Source organism: Siniperca chuatsi, linkage group LG6 (genome assembly GCF_020085105.1).
Source record: "Siniperca chuatsi isolate FFG_IHB_CAS linkage group LG6, ASM2008510v1, whole genome shotgun sequence".
Lineage (NCBI taxonomy): Eukaryota > Metazoa > Chordata > Actinopteri > Centrarchiformes > Sinipercidae > Siniperca > Siniperca chuatsi.
The window spans coordinates 12,324,235-12,350,545 of record NC_058047.1 but is presented as its reverse complement, the minus strand read 5'-3'; the positions used below and the strand labels follow the sequence as shown (position 1 = coordinate 12,350,545).

The 26,311-nt window shown below is 40.3% G+C and overlaps 1 protein-coding gene across 24 annotated transcripts in view; it reads right to left on the bottom strand.

The window, feature by feature from the left end:
• Positions 1–26,311, bottom strand: part of ptprsa (protein tyrosine phosphatase receptor type Sa) — a 229,772-nt gene that overhangs the window by 6,460 nt on the left and 197,001 nt on the right. For all 24 annotated transcript variants that reach the window (XM_044200931.1, XM_044200918.1, XM_044200921.1 and 21 more), the window contains 10 exons: positions 22,697–22,794; positions 19,832–19,955; positions 16,880–17,055; positions 14,549–14,668; positions 11,956–12,110; positions 10,567–10,852; positions 6,448–6,626; positions 5,864–5,990; positions 5,585–5,710; positions 1,160–1,314 (listed from right to left, as the gene is read on the bottom strand). In XM_044200931.1, the coding sequence (XP_044056866.1) occupies positions 1,160–1,314; positions 5,585–5,710; positions 5,864–5,990; positions 6,448–6,626; positions 10,567–10,852; positions 11,956–12,110; positions 14,549–14,668; positions 16,880–17,055; positions 19,832–19,955; positions 22,697–22,794 (1,546 nt within the window). The remainder of the gene's footprint in view (positions 1–1,159; positions 1,315–5,584; positions 5,711–5,863; positions 5,991–6,447; positions 6,627–10,566; positions 10,853–11,955; positions 12,111–14,548; positions 14,669–16,879; positions 17,056–19,831; positions 19,956–22,696; positions 22,795–26,311) is intronic.

The window sequence follows — 26,311 nt, the reverse complement described above, 5'->3', positions numbered from 1 at the left end:
GCTGAATACAACTTAGTCATGTGACTCTTGCAGTCCAGTTTAATAGGCTGTGTGCCTTTTCGTCCATTACTCCAGTCCCGCAATTCCTTCTGCAAGAACTGATCTTTTTGCTTTAAGACAGCTCTCTCCCCCTCCAATAATGGCCCCATAGAAGGGAGGAATAACTCAGTCTTATTGGAGCTTCCCTGACACATCTTAGAACTCCCTGGGGGCCATTTGATGGCTGGTGACATCATTGCTTTTTAACACAGGGGAGGTGATGTTACGTTTGATGATGTCATGGCGCCTGTGCTATAGAAATGTGGAGAAATAGTGACACCTACTCTGTTCCAAAAGTAAACCATGTTTATGAGACAGCAAGGAAATTACTCAGTGTTTTAACACCTTTGTTTGTTAACACTACCACATTCAAAAGAACAGTTGGATCCTTAAAGCTTTTTCTGAATGCCAATCAAACCATGAAAAACCATGTAATGGATCACAAACAGGTAAGTTTCTTTGTTAAAGGAACTTCTAGACATTTCTTTTTTTCTTTACTAGTTTTGCAGAGCATACAAAAACAAACCTATCAAATATGTCCATTGTCCGGCAACAAATGGTAACAACTCATTCAGATGGATCCCACTCAAAGTATGTCAAGTTAATGATGAAGGTTACCTTGGAAGCTACACCCGAGGTGATGAAAAATATATCACGAAGCTATCATAAAAACCAAAAAGAATGGCTGTATCATTTCATGTGCCTCCTCTTTGCAAATGCCAAGCAGCATCTCAGCCTTATCAATTATGGAGGAGATAGGCCTGTGGAGGTGCAGAGGTAGTGTACTGCGGTGGCAAAAAGGAGAGGAGGAATCGTATCTGATGATGCTGTTAGAGCTGCACCGCAGGAGGTGCTGCGCTGCAAAACAATAACCACCTAAAGAAGTGATTTAATCTTGTCTTGATACTTAAAGCCTTATATCTCTTTCAAGAAGGAAAGCGTGTCTTTGGACTGCAGACAAACATCTTGCAGTGCCTGGAAGTACGGCATATCACGCCCCTCTTTTCAAGAAAACCTTTATTATAATATATATATTTTAAAGCAAAGTGACATGCATTTTGGATTTTTAATGCTGTGCAGTAGAGAAATTACGGTGCAACATGACAGTGAGACCCCTTACCTGCAGTGGACAGAGATTGGTCCATCCTGTCCAAACTGCTCCTTGGTTTTATGCACCTGGCCAATGAAATCAATGAATCCCTCCCCAGATTTGGGTACGCCTTGCTCCGGCCAATCAGTAAACTGGAACTGCCTTACTGTCCTGGACTGGCCATCCTGCAAATAGACAGAAAAGCAAGTGAGGACAGAAGATGGAGATTATAGATCAAGTAAAGAAGCAAGAGAAGACATAGAGAAGAGATGAATAAATGTACAATGACACACACACCACAGAGGAACAATGTGTTCTCTACTCTCCCACGCCACTCTTCTACCTCCAACCCAATTTTCTCATGTCGTGTTTTTTGTGTTTGTGTGTGCGTGTGTGGCATGAGTAGGTCCCAGTTAAAGCTAATCAATAGTGTATCTGCCATGACAAGCGTCTTCTCCCAGACACCATGTTGTATAGGATAATCCCGCGATGCAATCAATAGAACGACCTGATGGATGAGCGGAATGATGGAGGTAAGAAGCAAGAACGGAGGACTAACGGACAAAGAGGTGAGATTGGATGATGAAAATTGAAAACAAAAACCCTGACACACTGACAAGCCTGCTAGACAAAATGTCAATCTTAACAATTTAATCTTATATTGATTCTTATAATCTTGTTATAGTGGTGCACTTGCACTTGACTCCAATACAAACAAAAACATTTAAATACATTTTTTACAATCAGGTGGCATCACACTAGGACAAGTGAAGTGATCTGCTTTATTTTGAGAGAGCTGATCATCAAGTCTGATAATGCACAGTCAACATGTGTCCTTGTTAAGGAAGTTCTTTTCAAGTTGTCTTGAGAGAATACATTTCTCAAGAAAGTGAGCAGAGAGAACCATTTTTGCATTTTGAGACGGGCTGTCTGCTTGATGCCAGCAATTAAGACAAGCAGGTGTTCATTTCTCATTTCTCTGTGCAACAGACTTCCGTTTAGACATGATGTGTCATTCTCACACATTCTCTTCCCATTTGTTCACACTGCAAAGGCACAATTCGATCAGTACTCAGTTGGCGAGTAAACTGGGATCTGTTTGTCCTTTTTGTTATCTTGCTATTAGATGGTGTAGAATTATAGACTCTAAAATTAGGTCTAGAGTAATTTTGTCTAAATTGTGTTACAGAATCAATGTAATATGCAAGAATGTGAACTTACACCGAGGAAGACATAGATACCTCTGATAACATTTGTTATGTTGCCCTTTTAGCAACATTTCTGCACTTGTTTGAGTAGCTTGATAATGATAAACAAATTGCAATTGAGTCTGTGAATTGGTAAATAGACAGAAAGGTAACAATCAATGTGTATGTAATTGGCTACAACCTTAGAATGGCCAAAAGCTATGCTGTGTGTAACGGGCTAATTGCAAGCAACTGTCCACACTGCCTCTAATGTTAGACGGGTCATAAAAACACAAAACAAAAGAAAGAACTGTATATATTTATGGTGGAATTACATGCCTCTGATCAAAGCATACTGCTAAAAATTTGGATTATAGCAGTTACGTTTGTCTCCTGAAGTAAATGCTTTGTCACGTAACGATCAAGCAAATTCAGGTGCTCTTCTATTCTAAAGAATTAATCATACAACTGAGGATTACTGACTGCCCACACTGGCTGCTGGATAAAAATAGCTAATAGTTAATTTTCTCTGGTTTCAAGGTATCGTACAGTCCAGCAAGCACTTACACAATGGATGATAAAAATAGTACCATGTCAAGATGGTGTATGCGGAAAATGCTACAAAAAACATTATATAGTCATTTCATTTGGCAGTGACCGTAGAAAACAATTACAACAATGATCAAATAACCTTGTGAAACTAACAATGGATTTAAAACAATGGAAGAGCTTTCTTCATCTATTGTTCTGTTTCAAAAATGACATAAGATTGAGTTAATATTAAACATGAAAATGTGTTGATGTAAACAAGTACCTTGGGCTCTATATTCATCACGGGTATTCTCACGGTGGCTGCGCTACATTCTTATTCATTCTGATTTTTGCCATGAGCTAACCATCCCCCTCTACAGCTAGAATGCTAAATGCAGAGGGTGACAGAAAATTGAATGAACAACATATGCAGCTTTTGCATATAAAAGGATATACATAATCTGTGTATTGAATTCTTGTGCTCTGAATGTAAGGTCCTGTTGTCCAGTGTGCCAGTATGCACAGTGTAGCTATCTGAGCTGTTGATATATTTCTGCACCGATGCCGCCAAGATGTAATCTTGTACATGTATTGTACTTGACAAATACAGTTAGCTTCATGTACCAACTCTCTTTGTACGACATCTCATGTCTCTTTCCCTGTTTTATGACGCATTGCATGTTTTCTTTCTTTCGCAGCCTTTGTTTTTCATCTCAAAAACATTTTGCCTCAGCAGGAGGATTAAAAGTGAAAGAAGGGCAAAGACAACAACACAATAAACCAAGCACGCCGATGAAGGAGAGGAGAGAAAAAAAGAGAGGAAAATTTAACACACAACCTGAGGGCCCACGCGGCGTGTCAAATTGTGTGATTAAATACGTGACTGGCTCGCTAGATGTGAGTGTTGAGGCGTGGAGTCTATGCTATTACTGTGCAGAGGCATGCAACGTAAATGCGAACACACACATACACACTCTTAATCGTACATATACAAACACAAACATTCATGTACATCTCACATCACATAATCTATGGAATCTGGGGTTAAACCCAGTTTACATACATTCTCACATGCATACACTATGAGTAATTTAAAAACCTTTTTAGTTAAAAACCTAAAAATCTATACACACAGCTGCACATACAGTGCTTCTTAACAATTTACACCGACCTAACCTCTACTTTCACACCTCCATAAACCGTGTCTGTACTAGCATCTTCTCTCTCTCTCTCTGTGTTTTGCTTCCTTAACTCTGATGATAAGCTTTGACTGTGACACCAAAACTAACCAGTACACTGGACAAAATGTATGCATGTGTGTTAGAGTGTTCATGGGGGGTTAAAACATACATTCTGTAAATACTTGTGTTTAGAATGTATGTGTCCTTGTGTATTAAAAAATAAAATATATAAAAAATACAAAGGTGAGTGTATATGTATGCATGGATGTGTATATTTGTGCTGAGAATACCAAATCAACATGGCGATAGGCTCACTTTATGCCACATACCTATGTACACATTGTGTGTGTGTGTGTGTGTGCGCGTGTGTTTGAGCCTAAGAGAGGCATTTTGCACACTGCACAGGGTTATGTATAAAGAAGAAAATGTGTGTGTGTGTGTGTGTGTGTTGTGTGTTTGTGTACGTGTGGGGTGATGGCATACCAGCTTAAAGAGCATTTATGTCTGATTTCCACACTGTGGATAGTGTGTCTGTTTGTGTATAAATGTATGTGTGTATATATGTGTGCGTGCAGAGATATAATGTATTCATTTTTTTAATACCAACAGGATGACTGCTAACTAGCTGCCACACTGCCTGGGAAATCATTGGATATGTCAGCCTGTTTGGCAAAGAGAGGAAGCAGTTTTATTTCTGCACTACAGTCTCGCTGCTGCTTCAAACTGTCCGAGGTAAAAAGATAACTACAGTAGTGTAGAGTAGATTATAAAGAGTTCAGGGCAAGAAAAGTCACTTTGGTTGTGAACTCTCATTAATATTTAAATAAAGTTACTTTCAACATTAAGTCAACATGATATCTTGTTACTACAGAGGAAAATTACAATATTAAAGCCATTTTAGGGACTTTTGAAAGAAAAAAAAATCTACTTGTGATGTTTCTGTGTTTATGTGACCTACTTTTCCTTAACCTGCTTAATTTCCTACATTTCCCGTACTCCCGTAGTGAAGGGTGGGTCTCCAATGCAATTGTGGAAATAAAAGCATAATTTGGAACTGCATTGCATTCTGTTTTTTTGAGGGTATTGGGAAAGTGGTGTCTCTGTATGTTGCACGATTATTCACGAACAATACACTGGTCCTTTATTGCCATTGAATGTCACTATAAAATGGAGAATCCATAGAGTGCCCCTTGCTTTTTGAATCTGAGGGACTGATATTGAAAGCTTAATATTTAATACTCATGTTTAAAATTGCTGACAACAATCTAATATAAACTTACTTTTAGTTATGATGAGAAATATTTTAAATTGAAATTATGGTGTCAAGTGTTTGACTGGTTATTGCTGCACCACCAAACAACAGAGGTTACCCAGTAATACATTGTTTTCATCTCATTTTCATGTGCAACTCCCCAACTTTTTCTGAACAAAATGCTGTAATTACTATGTTTGTTAAAAACTGTTTATTATTTCGCCTTAATTTGTTGCTTGTCCCCACCTCGCAAACTACTTAATCCACACTCAATCCACATCCAACCCTCCCAGATGTGTCTTACCCTGGCGTCTGTGACCTTGAACTCTCGGAGGATGTACTGGGGCATGTTGTACTCTGCCATGGGATCAACCACAAAGTACTGGTACCTGGCAGAGCGCTCCGCCGGCCAGTACTGGTGACACTTTTCCTGTTTGAGAAAAAGGGTAGACAAACCCTAATTTATATTTAGACGATACATTTTTTCATTTTATTTTCCTTTGACTCTTTGAAACCCTCCATTAATGAAGGTTAAGATATAACACAAATCAAATGTTTGTGTTCATGTGTGTTTATGTCCTACCCGTCCCATCTCTCTCAGTTTGGTCAACATGACTACAATAGTAGAGTTGTTTTCCCAGAGCATTCTCCAGAAGTCTTCTGTAGTCTCTGCCAGGGGGCCCTGCGTTGCGATATAGGCCTTCTGTTGCCTGTATACAGTAAAATCATATTAAAACCATTTATGTTTGGTTTATATAAGTAATCAGTACCATTTTTAACACCACTGACACAAATTCTGGGAATAACACTTAAAAAGTTCTTGCTGATACTTAATACATTCTTGAAGAAGATGTTCAATACATTCTTGAAGTGATAGCTTTGAATGAGTAATACATCACCTTGTGGATCGCAAAGACGAAAAAGCAATGTGTATAAATTTGTTGTTTGAATTAGGCATCTTACTTTTGCATCTAAATCATCCCCATTTCCCTTATCTACTGTATCTACCTTCTCTGCACAAATTTATCTTAAAGTTTAATCTCTCAGAGAGGAAAATTTCATTATCATTATCAAAGATGTTTCCTGGCAATAGAAAAAACTATTATGGCATCACCGTACTCATGCCTCCTGCTTGCATGTTTCCCGCCATCGCACCCCTCCTCCTACCTGTATCCATCAATGAAGCTGGCATTGATGTAATCTGATCCCTCCAGGCCTCTGATTGGCTGCAGGCAGACACGCGTGGTCTCGTAGGGCATGATGTTGACCAGCCGATTCTTGAACTTGTTGCAGGGAAGGTTGGCACTGATGAAGCGCGACGTGTGTGCTTTGGAGTTGGCCAAACGCTGGAGAGGAAAGATTGAGGAATGGAGGGAAGGAATGCACAGTAAGAGAGTGAGGTTAAAAAATACAGAAAGAAAAAATGTTACACAGAGAGTGTGGGATGAAAGGTATGGAGGAGGAAGAAGATGAACAGAAGATGAAAAGGAAGTACAGTGGTGAGGGGAAGAGGGAATGAATTGGCAAAAGCCACGGTAGTTACAAAGAGGAAAGAAGAGGCATGAAAAGAGAAGAGTGAGGAAGGAAGACCAGGAGAGGATGAAAAAAGGAGGAGAGGCAAGGAAGGAGGGGAGGACAGGTGCGAGACAGATCAAGAGAAGTGTATATCAATGACAGAAAGAATAAAGCAAACCCAATCTAATCTGCTTTACTGATGATGGCACAGCTTCAAAGGGACATTGTTTATCAAGAATACATTTATCGGAAAGCAATTCAAAAACTTTATCCCCTTTTGCAACTTGTGAGGTCCTGCAGGGTCAGATGCAACGATGGAAAATATGCCACACACCCAGACTAACAAGCCTCTGGATCAAGTCTGTATGAAACAGAACTTGTCTAAAAGTGGGTCACCAGTGCCTTTGATAATGGCAGTGTGGTATGTTTGCATAAAACATAGACTCACACAGGGATGTTCAGAAAGACAAACACACACACACGCTGTATAATGATCAAAATGAAGAGCTGTACTGCTACATCACCATCGTGATAGGGACCTCAGTGGGAGTTTGTGGGTCAGCAAGTCTTATGATCGCTTCCTCTTCATTCCAATGTCTCAACAAAGAATCTGTGTGTGTGTGTGTGTGTGGGTGTGTGTGCTTGCTTGTTAGCATTTGCCTGCAAATGGAAGACACCCTAATCAGATTGTTTAGACCCCCTTTCAGACAGAGAAAAGCATGGCGCGCTGAAGACACTAGCAGCATCGCAAAAGGGAGGAGAGAAAAAGATGAGTTGCAACTGACCCCACTAAACAGTAGGCGGGAATGCAGATTTATTTTCTGGACTCCTTGTCTCTCAATGGCTGTAAAAATACACAAAGTGAAAGTGAAAGGGTTTCTCTTTGAATCTTTTCCTCCTCCCTTCCCTTCCCTTCCCTTCCCTTCCCTTCATCCCTTGCTACTGTCCTCCCTTTGATCTGTGTTTCACAAAAGGCCCCTGGAATGGCCTGAGGTGGCCTGGCAATGCTAAAGAGGCCCTCAGCTACACCACCAAACACAGAATAGGGTGCAGGAAACGGAGCCAAACCTGGCAACCTGTCATCCAACAGGGCAGAGAGGCACCTAGGGTACCTCTGGTCACAGTTGCCAGTTCCTCTACCATTTATAGTGCAGTATATCTTTTCTCTTGGAAGGTAAGACCTGATTATACATTAAGCATGTTTCACCTCAACAGGGATAATCATATATGGTGTTATATGTCAGAACATGGGGTTCTGGGGAACATGAAAGTATTTCTGATTCTGATTCTGATTTTATAAGGTTTTGATTATCCTAATCCTAACCTGCCCAAAGCCATAATCCTAACAAACAATAAATGTTTAATAAAATATATATAATTAAACAGTTACCACAGTTAACTGTATTAATTATGCTTATGATATGGCTACAATGCCACTCAATGCCTTTGAGAAGCTCTTGTAAACTGCCACCATCATTTTCATTTAAAACCAAAGAGCATTTTTGTCTCCTTGTTTGCATTTCCAAATTAAAACTCTGCTGCTGAATTCCAAATCATTCCTTTGCTATTTAATTTTATATGGATCCCAGTTGCCCAGTAGCTCTTTTTTGTGATTTGTGTATGTTGCTGAATACTTCGCTTGCATGTGGGTTATGTGCACAAATGTCTTCTGTGCATAAATCTTTCCCTGTATTCCCTTATTCATGCACATATGCTAGAAAGCACTAGTCTGACAAATTCACGACAAGTCCCTCTTCTGGGTTTGTTCTCCCTGCTGAACTCCTGTGAATCCCAGCAGTCACAGCTTAACTCTGTATGACACTGTTTCCCACCTGAGATTGACAATACCCTCCCACCCATCCCTATAGCGCAGCATTCTGTCAAGTCACTTCCTTAGTGCCAAGTTAGCATACAGTCGTCCCTTTGTTCATTAGCCAAAACGTTCCTCCCTCCACTTGCCCTGCCATCCACCTCCATTTGTCATCATCAAGTATTAATTACTTAGCTCCCCCACCCCTCTTCACACACACCTCTCTTCTCTATCCTGACTGTAGTGTGGACATTATTAATCCCCGTTTGACTCCTGACGCCAGCTCAGCATTATCCCTGTTGCAGATGGCGATAGAGATTCCATCACCGTTGTGCGCCAGTGAGTAAAAAAAAGGCCGAAACACACCAGCACTATTAATGTTTCTTGGCAGGGGGGCCATGTTGGTGAATGATGATGGGAAGATGATGGATGATTTGAGAGTCAGTGTGTGTGCAATTCAAGGTCAGCAGATAGTGACTGGAGCGCTGAAACTAAGGTGATTTTATAAGTTGATGATTGTTAAGATCTTTAATGGAGATCTATGTAAACACTGTGCCCGGCTGTCTATCCTCACCTACTGCTTTGTCATGAAATTCTTTAAGAAAGCAGACACTCTTTCTTTCTCAAAGCTAAACTCAAATCCATGCTGCTTTCAGCTAAAATCCTTTGTCTTGTGCCTGCTAGATTAAACTCAATTTCTTTGTTTAAGCACATTATTCCAAATCCTCCAAAATGATCATTGTGGCCAAAGGGCTTCAATATTTCCATTTTCTAGCTTTGCAACAAATACAATAATAATTCAAATAGTGTGTATCTAAGTGATTCAATTACTGAAGTGAGGCTTAAGAAAGTAAAGGAGAGTTGCTTTCCAGTCCATCTGAGATCCTATTACTCGGGCAGCAGATACGGCAAACACTGACAAATAGCTGCCATGTAAATAAGGCTTCTTTAATCTATATTCTACTTACCTGGAGCTGAAAGGTATTACATCTTCAAGAGAAGTGTCTTTATCTCAAATTCTTAACTATTTAAGCTTATTGTGTTATGCACTTTGTTCATTCTGTTTCCATTATGTCTTTATGAGCAACAAGCTGAAAGAGACATCCAACATACCTCTTGTCTAACTCCTAACTCAATTTGTCTGAGATACAAGGATTTGCTGTAAACTGCATCTTCACTCCATTGAAATGTTATTCTCCTAGTTTCCCCAATCAGCTACTGTAATCATCCATTTTATGTCTCCTCCCCATTCTCCTCATTTAGTTTCACAGTGTCTTGCCAGAAACACAGTTGTTGGTCAAGAACCACTATATATTTTGTTCAAGTATCAAAATGCAAAGAAATGCATGATCACTAATCAAAAAGCCATTATTGCAGCAAATAATTACGCACACAGCAAATAATGATGAAGAGCAAAAAATTAAAAGGCAAAGAAATTGGATTTGCATCCAAAATAACTTCCAGGAAGATAAAGCTGGCAGCGAGCCTCATTTATAAGGCTTACATGTGCTTAAGACAAGGTGACAAAACTTAGCGTTAATGTCATTTCATGTCATGTTCATTATTTAGTTATGATTAAGTCCAAAGAGTGAAAAGTTAATACAGACACTGATCTAACATGTCTGCTATTTCTCATCTGATTTGCACGTTGTTTGTAACGGTCTTGGCTTCAGGTCAGCTCAATCTGCCAGGTGAGTTTTTGAGCTGTTATTTGTAATTGTAATTGGTGCCTACATTTGTCAAAACTCAAAATGGGGCCACCTGCAAAAAACTACAAGCAGTCTGTCCTGTAATTTACATGTCAGACCTAGTAGTAGTTAGTTTATCTGAAACATGGTTTATTAGTGAAAAGAAGACCGAGATAATCTTCAACGCTGCGTAAAACCCTGTAATTTCAGTTAAAGCAATGTACTTAAAAAATAGCCACCAAGTTATTAAGGAAATTGCTCCATATCCTTTACCTTGAACTCCAGCTCCATGCCAGTGACGTGCTCGCCACTCTCCACCTGGGCCAGTTTCTGGATGTAGGAATAGAGGCTCCGGGCAGCCACTTCAGTGTTGCCGCAGGCCACCGCCTCCAGCAGTGCATCGTGAATGAAGCTGTACTGGTCCTCCGTCTGCACCATGTAGTTTCGCTGTGAGCGCATCAGTGTCACATGGCCGTAAATGTCGACCGTCTTCTCGTGCTTGATACGCTCAAGCATGGCATCGATGACGATAAAGCAACCTGTTCGACCGACACCCGCACTGTAGGAGGAAAGGAATGAGAAGAAAGAGAAGTCAAAGGTTTGTTTAATAGAAATTAATTTCTCCCTTGCTCTTATTTATAGGATCTCATCTCCTCAGGGTGCTGTGGCTTTGAATATTTATTTACTATATTTATTTAATATATAATACTAAGTGCCTGTCACATTTGTGTTGTAGGAATTTAACTGTAATTTATAGTTATTCTCACTCATAAAATATTAAAACATGAGGTAATTATATATGTTCAGTAATGTTTACGCAGATTTATTGTGGCGTTATTGCTTGTAGATTTGTTGTGGCTCTCCTATTCAAGTAATTCAATAGGAGAGGAAAACAGAGAGATATAGTGATAGCTAGAGAGGGAATTCAGAAACAACTAAAAATGACAGAACAACAAGAGGAAAGTGATGGAGACTGAGCAAAGCAAGCTGTCAAATTTAAGTTTTATTGTTTAGTGCTTTGGACTCACTGAAGTCTTCTTATCTTGACAAAAAGGAAGGTTTCAATTTGAATAAGCCATTTGAGAAATATCGCTTGTAAAAGGAGGAAGGGCTAAGGAGCAGAAAGGGAGAAGCAAGAAAGATGGGAAAGGATTACTGTGAGGCTTTTCACAGAGAGGGAAAAAGGAGACAGAGGTGGAGAGAATAAAAGCACAGAAAAAAGGGATGTCTTAAAAAGAAAGATGATTTGACCAATGGAGAAAAGAAAAAATGGAGGTCTGGTCAGAAAGAGAGCATGTGTTTGTATAATGTGTGTTATGTAATATATAATAGCAATTACAGAGGAGCTCTGCTATTCTGTTTGCTCATGGGCATACACACACACACACACACACACACACACACACACACACACACACACACACACACACACCATGGGCGAGGGCAAAAATGAAAAAGGGATACCTCTTCCATGTGTAAGGTTAGGCTTCTATTTTGCTCTAAAGGTCACACCAGAGTGGCATCGAGCTAACGACAGGGGCACATAAAACTGTCCCCAGACATTCCAGTGACATAAAAGTTTACAGGGTACTTTGGATCTCAGAGCAAAAAACAAAACAAAGTATTTTTAACCAACCCTAACAACAAAACGTTGCTATTGACCTGCAGTGGGCGATGATGGGTCCCGCGTCAGGCGGATTGCAGGTCTTCACCCTACGGAGGAAGGCCAGGAAGGGGGTCGGGTACTCTGGTACGCCGTGGTCAGGCCACGCTGTAAACTGGAACTGACGAACCTCCCGCTTCTCACTAGAGCCATTCTGGAAAGAACGGAGAGATGGGTTGGATATGGTGGTGGAATTGTTGTGTTTGGAGTGACTGGCCAACAAAAATAAACCAAAATGGAGTGTGTGTGCTGCTTTTGCAACATGGTCGATGTAGACATGGTGCACTGTTCAAGGCATTTTAGGGGTTATTGATGTTATATGATGAGTGTTCTAACCAACTTCTAATAAACATCTAATAATCACTTGCCTTCAACCCACCTAATCTACTGGATGCTTTTCGTCTGCCCCCACAGAAGATGCTTAAACCATTGACTGGGGTAGTCTGACTGAGCCCAGAATTTCAGGCCTGTACTGTACAGACACTATGCCACAAAACAAAGATCTCTTTAAACTTTAATAAAAAACTAATTTTCATGTGTAGACAGGCAGGTGTTACCCGCCCCTGTATTGGTTTGTGATGCAGATGGCTACTGTCAAGCTTGACAGGGTTGTGTGTTAGGATTGAAATAAAAATGATGCATTTAGCAATATTGTGATTAAATATCATGTTTGGATTGTTCATACTGATATTATTTTCCCACTGTGAAAAAATTCACATTGCCACCTATATGAATGAAAGCCAACCCCTGCTGCTGTGCTCTCTGAGGAAAAAACTAATAACTTTGAATGAATTAAACTTAAAATAGATTTTTGGTGCAGTATCGCTTAAGAGGGTGTAATTTTCCTTTGGGAAACACTTTCACACATATAGAGCTGATCAGATGGGCTCATCATAATATAACAAGTACGATCATTTCTATACTGAACAGTACAGGTTTTATATCTTCATGCTCTCACGATGCAGCTGCTCAGAACATCTACAGATACATGCAGCAGACACCCACATTACACAGCAGTCTGTCAGCTCCCTCCTCAAACTCAACTCTCGACGCATCAGATACAAGCTGGGATCCAGAGGAAGATTTTTGAGAAGGATAAGAAGAGAGAAAAAAAATCTCTCTTGCATCTTTCTATCCTCCTCTCCTCTCTTTCCTCTCAGAAGATCCTCTAATGGAGTTACTGTTTGCATTTCAATGCAGTGCTTCTGCTTCTGACCGAGGGAATTTTTTCCTTGCTGAATAAATGAATAAATAAGTGTGGTAATTAAAAGCAAACTGACCTAAATCTTATTTTCTTAATCTTCTTACTCTTATTATTATTATTATTTTTTTTGGACATTCCCTGTTTCTGCATTTGAGTCAGGCTGCAGGGATGTGAAAATGTGTGTAAATTTTAGATTCTGGATCATTGTAGGACACATACATATGGATAGGTACCACGGTGGCTGCTTTGTAGATGCGCTGTGTTTATATGATTATGTGTCTACTGCCAGCTTCTGCTACCTTATACTTTACACAAATCCAACAACATATTTTTTCTCCGAGATATAAAGTGAAAACAGCTCAGTGAGAAATCACAGCAATGGCTGCAGTTATGAGGAGGAGGGAAAGGATAGATAGAAAAAGAATCCTATTGGTAGATTTGATGGTGGCTGAGAGCGGCAGAATGTAAATGGCCTTGACTGTCAACCAGCAAGCTTTAAAGCACCGTAGCTGCTGATATCTTGCTATCTTTACCATCACTGGATTGCTATGGTGCTCAATGTTCCGCTGAAAAAAGTCAGCTGTGATTTAAGCAGCTGACTTCCAATGGCAGGTTCACCTCTACTCTAAGTGTTCTCAGAGGTCTTTTTACAACACTTATGTTTGCATGACCATAAGGTGTGTGAGACTGTGAGTGCGAGTGTGTTTGCATGTAGATCAGCTGGTGTTTCTTTCGTCTTTTTTTCTGTGTCTATGTGTGAGTGTCTGTATATAAATGCACTTTAATGTGTGTTATTCATTTCTGCAGGTGTGGCGTCATATTTATGCATATGTGTGAAGGTATGTAAGTACATGTATTTGGGTTTTGTGTCTGTTTGTGTGCGACCTTCACTATATCTTATTGTATGAGTGTGCATGTGAGCTTGCATGTGCAAATCCTTCATCTTAAGAATGTTTTCATTTATTTGTGTGGAGACTATCTGCCTGTGTGTTTCAGTGTTTAAATCTGTGTGTGTGTGTGTGTGTGTGTGTGTGTGTGTGTGTGTGCGTGTGCACATAGGAGCATGAGAGCAGTCTGCCAATTATGTATATTGAGTTTCTCTTCTGCTCACTTTACCTAAGTGCTCCAATTTGGCAGATGCACATAAACAGATGATCTATTGAGGAGAGAGAGAGCTGAACAAGGTAAAAGGACAGGAAGGACAATGTGGACGAAGGGCTATTTATGTATAGACCTTTACATCGAATGGAAAAACAGCACACGGTTTATTCCATAATTTTTGTTGTATTTTATTTGCAAAAAATAAAAGATGTAGACAGTGGGGGTGTGCATACTGTATGTGTGTTTGTATGTATGTGTGAGAAAGAGAGAGAGAGAAATCATCCTACCTTGTGCAAGGAGAAAGTGCGGACACAGAAAGTGGCCAGTTCTATGGTGTCCAACAGGGTCACTTGGGTCATACCATAGGTTTCTGTGCCACGACTGGGCCAGTACTGGTCACACTTAATCTGGAAGTGAAAGAGACAGACAGAGGTATCAGTTGCAATATCTATGTCACATTATATTAAATGGTGTCTCCACTGATGAATAAGATCCTACACATAAATGGAGTGCAGAAAAAATCAAATCATGCTCGCTCTCACACAAATACATGCACTCACGCACACGCACCACTCATAAAGGTGGATTAAAACACCAAGCAGTGTTGACAGAAACACCAGGGTAGCTTCTCTCTATTTCTGAGAAATCTGAGAAACAAAACTATGCAGACTGAAAGAGATGTGACCAGACTGTCACAGCAACTCCACTCTTATAGCTTAACTTCACCAACCTTAAACAAATCCTGCCTGCATCCTTCCCTAAATCTTATAACAAAAATGTTCACCAGTAATGCAAAACATCAGTGTGCAGGACTGTGAATTTAGGGAACATAATCACTTCAATCAATTCTTAATTCAATATCTGTCAAAATAAAAGCCTGATAAAGTGTTATCATTTCAGATCCTCACATAAAATACCTCCTATTCTAAATGTTTTAATGAGAGTAAAATGCCACTTTTGAAAAAACAAACAAATCCTGGACAGATATCTCATGTTGACTTGATTTTTTTTAGCAGTCTTTTGTCCAGGGGTTCTACAGTATATCTGAAAACACAACACCTGCTTCCCCCCGGCCCTCCCCTGTCAGCCCACTTAATAAAGATTCATCCAATATGGGGTGTGATGCGCCAGCGGACATCAGATGAGATGTGACAGCTAGTGAGGAAGACACGCTGCTCTCCAGCTTTCTCTCCCATTTCCTGCTCAAGCTGACAGTCAAGTTCTACCGCCAGCTAATCCTGATCACGTTTGACAGGTGTGGAACGCGCATGTCAGTATGGAGGATAGGTAAACAATTGAAAAGGGATAGAGGGAGGGAAAATGAGTGGAGACACCTGGGGTGAGTGAGCCTGATGTTGACACAGGTTTGAGTTGACAGGATGAAACATTGTGTTTGGCTTTTTGACATTTAGACAAGTGCACTCCTTGATAGCAAAAAATACAATCTTCGTAGATGGTAAGGTGCACTCCCACCATTTGGCTTAATTTTATGTAGTCTTTTGTAGCACTCACCTGCATTTTCAGCTCATGATTCAGAAAAATGGGTCATACCACAGGCACTAACAACTAGCTGTCACTGTAGGCAAACAGAACTGATATCCAACTGTCAAACACGTAAGAGACTTCCTTAACAGAGCCAGCGTGCTTTCTACTGATTCACTATGATCACAGTAACCGCTGCCAATTTTTCTAATACATTTTCTGTTTTTAATCTGATAGTTTGTGGTTGTAAAGTGCTGCTGTTGCCTTCTTACTATGAAACCTTCTCTGTTCTTTGCTAGAGCTGGTTGGCTAAAAAAAAAGTGTGAACATCATAGGCACAACTCAAAAAAGTTGGACTGTTCATAACTAAAGAAAGTGTTCTTTTCCATCTCACACCAGGTTGGGCCCCTTCCAAAGAATGCACTTCCTGCACACCTTGTGGCCGCTTCCCATGGACATAAATGTATAAAAAACAAACAAAAGTGGACTAGTGTGATCACACCCTGACATCTCATTCCTCCCTTCTGGAACTAAGCCACTTCCACTATCAACAGATGGTTTTGGGAGGCACTGGTCACAGGTACTGCAAAATCTCCATGGCACTCTGTTGCTTAAAATTTAATTTTAGCTTCCTACACTGTGCACTCTGAGCGCTAAAACTTGCTAAGCTCTCAGCACAGTAGGGAACATGCAACAGCTTGTCGTTTCCACTGAAAATAAGAAGAGAAAACAGAGCGAAGTCTGTGAAGATACTCCCAGTGGACGCACAGCCTAACTTATCAGATGTGCACAGGTAGACCGTCTTTGAGTTAACTCGGTTTTATCACCCTTCCCTGCTGCTTTCAGCACCCCATTCAAATTTCTACACTTCTATGAAAGCAATCCATCTCAAGAAAATGAAGTCTGATTACCTACCAATGAAGTTCAGGTGTGCAACTGGGAAATTACTGTAAAGCTGTGCAATTTGCAGCAGCTGGTTCTTGTACATGGTCTTGCGAACAAGTGATTTGATTTTGAGCTTCATTCAAAAAACTAAATTTTAAAAGGGGTTTGTGAGGTCACTGGAGGGACCTTAAAAAGAAACCTGCCAAAAACAATGCCCAGCATCAGTCCAAAAATTGGTTGAATGGACTTACCCGTGACTTCTCCTCCAGCCTGGTCATCATGACCACAGTGGCAGCTCTCTGTTCCCACACCATCCTCCAGAAGTCCCCGAATGTCTCTGGCAATGGACCCTGGGTGGCGATGTAGGCATTCTGCTTCCTGTAGCCATCAATGTAGTTGGCATTGATATAGTCGCTACCTGTGATACCTAGATACAGAGCACAGCAAGATAAGATAAATAAGAGATGGAACATTGTACTTTTGACAGCTTTTCCTCTTTTAATCCATGTTCTGCCTTAATCTATCGAACCTTTTCATTATTTTACTTCACTCATTATTTGCACCCTTTTGTTTTGTGCCATCTGTCTCGATAATTCCCAGTTTTAACACACAATGACCCTGTTTCCAAATCAATGAAGGTGTAAAGATTCTAGACTGGAAAAAATAAATAAAAAATTACTTATGTAATGAGTTCTCACACCTCTTATTGTTGAAACAAGTGAAAATTGGCTGAGATCAGTGAAAAGTTTGGAATTGTCCAGAGAGAAGTGACAATGTCTTAAGATATGGCCGATCATGTCAGCTTTATGGACTTAAAATATTCTAGTTATTATTCTTACCCAATATATCTTAAATCTTGTTCTGATAACAATATTTTAAGACATAATACGAGATTAAATGAAATGTTAAAACAATCTCACAGCCTTTCTCCCCTCCCCCTCTGTTACTGTGGAGCTGAAGGAAATCTCAGTTGTTGTTGCATTTGAATGAAAAGTCCTGTACTTTTATCATTTTCTTTTTCTATGTCTGTGGTTCAGCCTAGGTTTCTGTAGCAGCCTATGTCTGATTTACCACCACTACAGATGGAGTGTGCTTGAAGATGGAGGATAGCGAGGAGTAAATCAGCCACTCAGCCACCACAGCCGGGAGGTAGATCCAGCTACCATCCCTCTCAGCCTGCCACCATGACCTGTTGCACACCGATGCCACTAAATCTAGACGTAAGGAAACCCTCCACATTGCTGGGTAGACGAATGTGTATTCTGTGATGTCCGTTAATGTGTCTGCAGAAGTAACAGAACACTTCAAACCTAAAATATGTAGTTCACTGCAAGGCTTCATCAGGATTGCTCATGATACCAAGTTGTGTAACTATGAAACAAGCCTCTAGTCTCATCATGTGTGGTACAAAACCGTGAATCAGGGAATCAGGGTGTTGTGGTGGTGTGGACTGTCCTGCATCCAAAAAGTCAAGGTGTCCTCAAGCTCGGTCCAGAATCACTACAGGCTCAGTAACTTTATGTTGTTCTAGAAAAAATGTTAACATGTAAATGTAAACAAGATAATCTGCGATTAAGAGTGTGTCTAACACTGAGCATCTGACAGTGAAAAGACAGCAACATCACCCATCTTCATTTATCCAACTTCTACAATCCTGTCAGTGTTCTGTGTTGGAGAGTCACGTCTCTTTGACTGACGTCTCCTCACTCTAGCGACAAACAATGAAACACTCGACTGGGCTAATTTAAGAGAGGAGACGCAGTGAGGACAACAACCAGAGTGGAGTGGAAGAATAAGACAAAGAGGGGGATAGATAGAGATAGATAGAGAGAGAGAGAGAGAGCGAGAGAGAGTGAAAGAGAGAGAAAGAGAGAGAGAGAGAGAGAGAGAGAGAGAGAGAGAGAGAGAGAGAGAGAGAGATTGGGGAAAGAACAAAGAAGAAAAAAGAAGAAAGAAAGAATGGAAATAAGCATGAAAAAGAAAGAAAAAGAAAGGCAAATGTCATTAAAACGGATACCATGTCGCACAATACGACTGTGGTGCCTTGGCTTTAGTCATAGCTAAGTGAACAGAGAATGACGGCGTGCATGAATTGTTCTACTGCTGCGACTAATAGCAAAATCACTGCAGTGTAAAATAGAAATTTCAGACTTGATTAATTTATGTATTTATGGACGAGGAGCATTTTTTCCCTGGGATAATTTTGTTATGCATGTTGTTGAACCCTCAAATTGGCCTGACTATTGTGAAATGTTGAAATCTAGTTGGAGCAGTTAGCTTACACAAAAGGAGAGTACTGTGAGTATGGCACTACTGTGAGGAGTTGGGAGCTCTTCTGGTGATGCAACGCCAGAACAATGTCAGCAGTGAAGGGTGACTACCTCTGACAATGTCCCTTGAGATTTAGGAGTCAGAATAGGAGTTTTTCTGGCTCTGAGATTCTCAGTACTGTGTCTGTGGGCAGTTAGAGGGAAGTCATGAGAGCGGGGCAGATCTGATGAGACAAATGGGACGGTGAAAACACTGGTTAAATCCTGGGTTGCTCTGAGTGTGAATCTGACTGAGTGCTGGGCCCAAAGATGAGCTGAAACAAGTCCTCGCCTAACCCCCCAAAATAAAACAATTCCATAAACTGCTTAGCTGCTCAGGACCAAGATGAGCTGAAACAAGTCCTCCATTTAGTATTAGATTTTGTTTTGTTCTATAAATTCACTGGTTCCTGCTGAACTGAATCTGAACTTCACTATACTATACTATAAATTATTTCATTCTATTTTACTCAATGCTTTTTTCTATTTTGCTTCATGCTATTGCGTTGACTCAAGACAATACTTATGTAATCCAGCCCAATCTAGTGCATTTATTCTCTTTTTTGCTATTCTCTATTCTTTTCTGATTCTACTGTAATCCTCTAATCTATACAGCTTAGTCTACTATTCTATGCTACTCTGTTCTACAGTACAGTAAAATACGTATTTTATGGTCTTCATTGTATATAATGTATTCTATTCTGCACTGCTATGCACTGTTCTAGTTTAGTCTTCACTGTCTAGTCCCATCCGTACTAGTGTATGTCTATCCAGTACAAATTCCTAATTACTTAAACTGACTGTAATTATGATGATTTCCCAAATGATCTGCAATGAGCTGATCTCATCTCTGAGGTGGTGTAGGTGCAGAGTGTGAGGATGGGTGAGCCTTACCCTCGACAGGAGCCAGGATGACACGGGAGTGGTCGTAGGCGATGACGTTGGCGTAACGATTTTTGGGCTTGTTCACCTCCAGGTTGGAGTGTTCCCAGGTGAACTGCTGGCCTGGATCGATAGACTGACGGAGGGCAGAGACAGACAGAACATGCACACACAAAGAAGAAATCAGAAGAGCCTTGAGAGGAGCTGAGCAATAACAATATGACCTGAATGTTATCAGAGAAAGAAGAGAGGGAGGGGGAGAGCGATTAAGAGGGTGATTTCCCCAAAGGAAAAAGAACACGTATCATGAAAATCTGCTCACTGCCTGCTTTAAATACTCACAGCAGCTGCACACAGTACTTTATCAAGATCATTAATGTAGCGGGTGCATAATGACAAATACTGTAACAATATTGATGAAGGCGGCAGCTCTCCCCCTTGAGGGGAGGGTGTGGAGAGAGGCCCGACACGCGGGTGAAAGACAAATTCAGCCGCCTCTTTAAAGCACAAGAATTCCAGATAAATATTCTGTTCCCTTGTCAGGATAATTAAGTATTCCATTACGATTTGTTGTTTGCTTATAGGCGTATGGAGGCTTGAAAGATATTTGCAGTTAGGGCTTCAGCATGTAGGGTGCAGGACTGGAGAGAAGAGACTGAAGCTGAATGAAGTCCAGCTGGAAACCTGATCTAACAATTTCCATGCAATCATTACAGCAATCAGAGCTTCCCTCTGTTTTAGCCTCTTTCCATCACTGTTTTTTTATTCTTCTGCCCTCTCATCTCTATCCCTCTTTCTTTGTCCCTGTTTTCCTTCTCTGCATCGCTCCATCTTCAAAGTCTTCCACTTTTTTGCCATTTCTTTCTCTCTTTATCTCTTTCTCCATCTCCCGTCTCTTCTCTGATGTTTACACTCCCTCTCTAGCAGTCGCCCTCCTGCTATTTTCCCGTTCTTTCTAGATTACCTTAAGGCTGACTATGTGTGTGTATGTGTGTGCGAATTGGGGTCACTTCCCTGAAACCTCGCTCAATTCAAACTTAACTTAATAATTTTTTCATAAATTACATTTAGAAAGCCTGTATGGCAAAAGACCAGTACTTAACTTGGGGCAATAACTTCTTCCAGAAATGTTTTAAAAACTGACTGAATAATAATTACTCAAATTCTGCAACAACATAGTAGATAGATAACCAAATCTATGGCTTCAGTATCGTCAGGTAAAACTGTGGGTGCCTTTTCATTGCCGTTTGTACGTCAGATCATCTCCTCTTCATCTCTGCTCTCCAGCTGGGATGTCCTGCTTTCTCTCTCCCCTCACTGAATGCTCATCATTAACCAAGCCTCCCCACCTCATTTCTCTCCTTTCTCCTCTCTCCCCTCCATTTCTCCTCCTCCCTCACATCCCGCTTAGCTAAAAACCAATCAGTCAAAGCCCCGTAGAGCTGCGCTTGGCAAGCCAGGGCGCCCGGACGAGCAGCCATTCATCAAGAAAATAACAAAATTAAAATTACACTTCTCTATTTAATTTGGTCATTTATTTTTCCTGGGGGGTGGTTGTGTGTAGGGGCAGGGGGACAGAGAGAGAGGGTGAAAAAGACAGAGCGGGAGATGAGACAAGCGGGCGGTTTAATGCTCTCTCAAAGCCAAGTAATTAGAAGTTGTAGCAAAGACTCAACTTTGGCATCACGTCTCTCGTCTCTCTTCCCCCCGAATGGAACAAGCTTGTCCATTTGGTACACAGCCCGGATGTGGATTTATGAATAATAGATACCAAAGAAATACTGGATCGCTATGAGAAGTCATTATCCACCAACATTCACCGGCAGGCATGATGACAGCAATCTATGCTGGTGTAACCTGCGTCCTATGTTAGCCTGGCATGCAGCGAGGTGACAGGCACAGTGATTTAGAGATGGCGAGGAGGGAATATTGCTTGTATGCAAACGAGAGCTGATTCAGCACTCCTGATTTCTAATCAACTCTAGTGTCATTTATAACCGCCACGGTCTCAGAGCTCAGACAGCTCAGTTACCCCCTCTACACACACACACACACACACACACACACACACACACACACACACACACACACACACACACACAATGTGAAAGCCTGACTGCCAGTGTGCTATTCCCTAAAAACACATTAATGGAGTTACACCAGACTATATCTTTATTTTGGAAGAAAGAACATCTTTACTCTAAGTTCATTGGTGTGCGTGAAGAATTTTAAAACACTTATTTATCCCCTAATTGAGCCATTAAGTTTTTTGTTTTGTTTTTTTGCATTTTTTTAGGCAAATGTTTAAGATAGCTAAAGCCTTCAATCTGTAATTTCTGGTTTTCAATTTAGGTAAAGGTAAAACACATTTAGTCCCAAATTTATAAGGGATACTTTTTTCCTCAGTTGAAGTCAGTCCAATTTTGTAAGTAAGCGGACACTTTTTGGATGTCACAAAAGGACATGTTTCATTTTGCAGCAGAAATATTCAACTTTTTTTTTTTAACCCATGTTTCCTGATGTAGGACTGGATGCATTACAGATTAATTTATTTTATTTAGACAAGAATTGGAGGAAATTGCATTTGGGGGTTCAGGAGTTGCAACAAGCTGCCGAGGGAAATTTTATATAATTGAAAATGACAATCGTCTTGCTTTGCCATGTTGAGGCTGCAGATATATCTGAGTAAATAAGTGGCTGAGAACAACTGATATTTCATAATTGCTCCAGCTACGTAGCACTGTCAACAAGCAGGAAAAATTACTTAAAACCTGGGGGGAGAGAAGGAACTCTTGTGTCCCCTTCCAATGAAAACACAACAAGACAGAAATCAATATTCAGAAGAAACTTTGACATCTGAACCTTTGGCCCACTCACCTCATATTCCTGGGAGAGCTTGAGGTTGTCATTGGCCTTTAGAAGCTCTGTGTGTTCGGCCAGCTCTGAGATAGGGATGGGAGGATGATTCATCATACCTGCTCGCCAAAACATTGAGAACGAAATTCCACACAGGGGAAGAGAAGAAATAATGTTCCTTAGTACAGTAGATAGGACACAAGTTCAAAACTTAAAAATCACACAACGCACCATTTATGAGTGAGAATCTGTTGCTTACATAACAATGGAAGTTGGGTTTTAGTGGTGAGGAAGCTTGTGCAGAACATGGTGAATGTCACACACAGCAAAAATGTATTGACTGGTGATGTTATAGGTACTTGATTGAACCAGGCCAGAGCTCAAAAACAGCTGGGTTTGTCGAGCAGGGCTGATTGATTATTTGCAAAAGAAGCTGGTAACATTAACCCACAGACCAAATTGTATTAATTCCCACAATGGTCATGATTCTGACAGATAGATAAAAAACCCAGACCAATTATGTCTCAAACATTTGAAGGCATCGATAATTTTTAATAGTTTGGGAAATTAGTTAAAAATCACACAAGAAGAAAAATGTAAGGGTTTGATGGTGAAATCTCAGACAAGAAACACGATAGCCCTTTTTATTCTTGGCAACAATGGAATGCTTATGTTGACAAAAATCTCTTGTACTCCTCAATGAAGATAATCATAAGTCATATTTGCTTTCAGCATGGCTGCTATCAACAAAAAATGAGGAGAATTCAATACTGGATCATTAGTTGGTGGAAAAAAGCAACTTTGAATGGAAATATGAGGATTGAGGATGGTTTTACTTGAAGCAGATCTAAAACATGAATACTATTATTATTATAATTTTATAATTATTATTTTCAACATTTAAACTTTACATTATTTTCAGCACCATCCTCAATCAAAGATGAGAAAGAGAGAGAGAAGCTATGAAACAGTCTTCTGATCTGGATCAGACCTAACAGACCTAACATATCATATCTACTGTATCCTTAATCTATAATGCTCTTGTTGTGCTGTGTTGTTAGCATGGTAACAATTTTGACTGTTGCCGCTATAACAAAGGAGCTTATTCTAGACTGGAGCCCTGACCTGGGGGCTCATGGGAAGGGAGGTGGGAGTGGAATAAGGAGGTTTAGGGGTGTGAGTGATGCTAAGTGACACAGTGAGCTGCTCCATTCCCGCCAGCCAGTGCAAAGCAAGCAAGCTGCTGTTTCTATCCTTTCCTCCATCTGCTGGTTTTCTCAACCCAGTGAACATTGGCTCTAAGATGAACACCCCTTACCTTCCAAAATCACAAAAAAGCATTCTCAGTTACATGTCCAATACGTTCTCCTCCCAAATCCTTCTGCTATTTATCCCAAGGAATGCCCAGAAAGAACTAGGTTTTCACATGGGTGGGAAAATTGTGTTTTTTTTTTTTTTGGCTCGCTCCACTATCCACTGAATATTGTGTTGCTGCTGCTACAATATTATCAGCACTGCTATGCACTCCAGTCACTAATCCATTTAGGAGCGTAATGCTGAGGCCATGTAATGGAATATGGGGCAGCCATAGATTGTGGCTCTGTCCCTGCATGTGGACTGGCAATACTTAACGGTTTCATATTTTTAGTAAGAGGCCTCTTTTGCTGCTGAGTGACGAGGTCAAAAGTCGACAAAATGTTGAAATCTCTTCATAAAAAAAGTTAAGAGGCTTAATTTGACATGCAAATTGTCATAATCACATTAACCATCCTTAATTTTCCTTTTCTCACAATGCTTAATATCCCTCCAATGTCAAGGGGGTCACTGATGTTTTGGCTGCTTTTGTTTCGCTTAAGAGAGGGAGCCCAACTCTTTGTGCTGACAGTCTTCATTAGTAATGGTAATTTATTTTACACTGACAGAACAATGCCGCAGTGTCAATTACACGAAGATTAACAAAGATTACAATGCATATATGAGACAAATGGAGATGACACTGGATGCTGTGATATCCTCCGGAAAATTAATGGACACACTGCATTAACAGCCTACTTGACAAGAGTTGTGCAACAAACACCCATGCCCTTCTTAATGGGTCATTTAAATGATGTTTACTAAATTAATAGTTTTCTTCTATTTTTAAAGCCTATACTGAATTACTTTTTCTTTTCAACATCTTAATATAAACTCAAACAAAACCTTGCAAGGTAATAGGAGAACTCAAATTATATTAATGTATTTGGACAATGCTGTTTGTTTATGAGTTTCTCAATGAGCTGACAAAGCATGCAGATCGTGGTGACACCACTTGAGATTGAGACAGAGTTATTAATCACTTCTGGTGTGGGACTTCATTGAGATGAGCATCAAGAAAAAGAGGAAATACTGCAAATTGAATTTGGTTGTCACTTTACTTGCCTCAAATTCAAAGGGAAAAGGTATCAGAAGCTATGAGCAAAATAAGTAAATGCGCATGCAAATGAAGGGCCCTCACTTCTCCTTGAGAGAACAAGAGTAGGCTGTTTGAGGGGAGATCAAAAAATGTTTGTGTGTGTGCCTGTGGTTGTGTAGTTTACTCTGTGTGTGTCTCAATATGTATTTGTGAGTGTGTGTGAGCTACTGACACACTCAAACTCCATCAATTCAATTCAGTTTGTGTTTACTGCCCACATTACTGTCTGCATGTATAAGTGCCTGCTACAGTTAGAGAGATATATCAGGCCAAAATGTTACATATACATCAAAATAAAGCATGATGCACTGCTAGTGAGATAGGCTGAGGGTTATACATATCAGTGTTTGTTTATTCCCCCCAACTTTGGTAGAATGTTTTGGGAACCTTGCACAAAAATAATTTGAATACTTAAAACTGCAAGAGGCTTGAAATCCATTGTTTTACCTTTATCCCACTTTGCCCTTTGCCAACATAACCACTTGCTATACATTGTCATGTTTACCTAGATGAACCTCACAGCTAAACCAATCTGTTTGTGCATCTTTTTCTCTCTCTCAGTGTACTTTTCCAGACTCACTCATTTGTTTTGTTCCCAAGACAAATGAGTCGATCGCGCCTGATTTGTTCTCTTATTCATTTTGTCACTTACACACTGCGCGGCACATTGCAGTATTTATCCAAGAAATGATTTACTTTCAAAACCAGGTTTTGCCATGACCTGTAGAGCAAAGACACTCAAGGACAAATTGTTGTTATTCCCTCCCCCCACTCTAAAGCTCACATCCTTCTCTTCAACACAACCCACGGCTTTTTGCTATCTATGTAGACTCTTCCTTTTCCCCCCCACTGCAATCAACAATGAACATAGAAAAACAAACTAGCGTCTAATTACACATTTCCAATCTCTCGATCCGCAGTCGATGCGCCTGAGAAATATAATGATTCTTTTTGATAAGCCAAAGCAGTTTCTCTCCAAAAGCCTATTCATGATGTTGTGTATTTCCATATAAAAGGGAAGAAGTCTGTCTGTGGGTAAGCAAAGAGAATAAAGGGAGGAAGGGGGGGGGAGAAAACCAGAAACTCTGCTTTTTCTCTTGGATGATCCTTTTGCAGTGAGCAGGGAGAGGGGGTGATCAAATGTCGAGCCATTGTTTGCCACCACTTTAATTAATCCTGCTCGT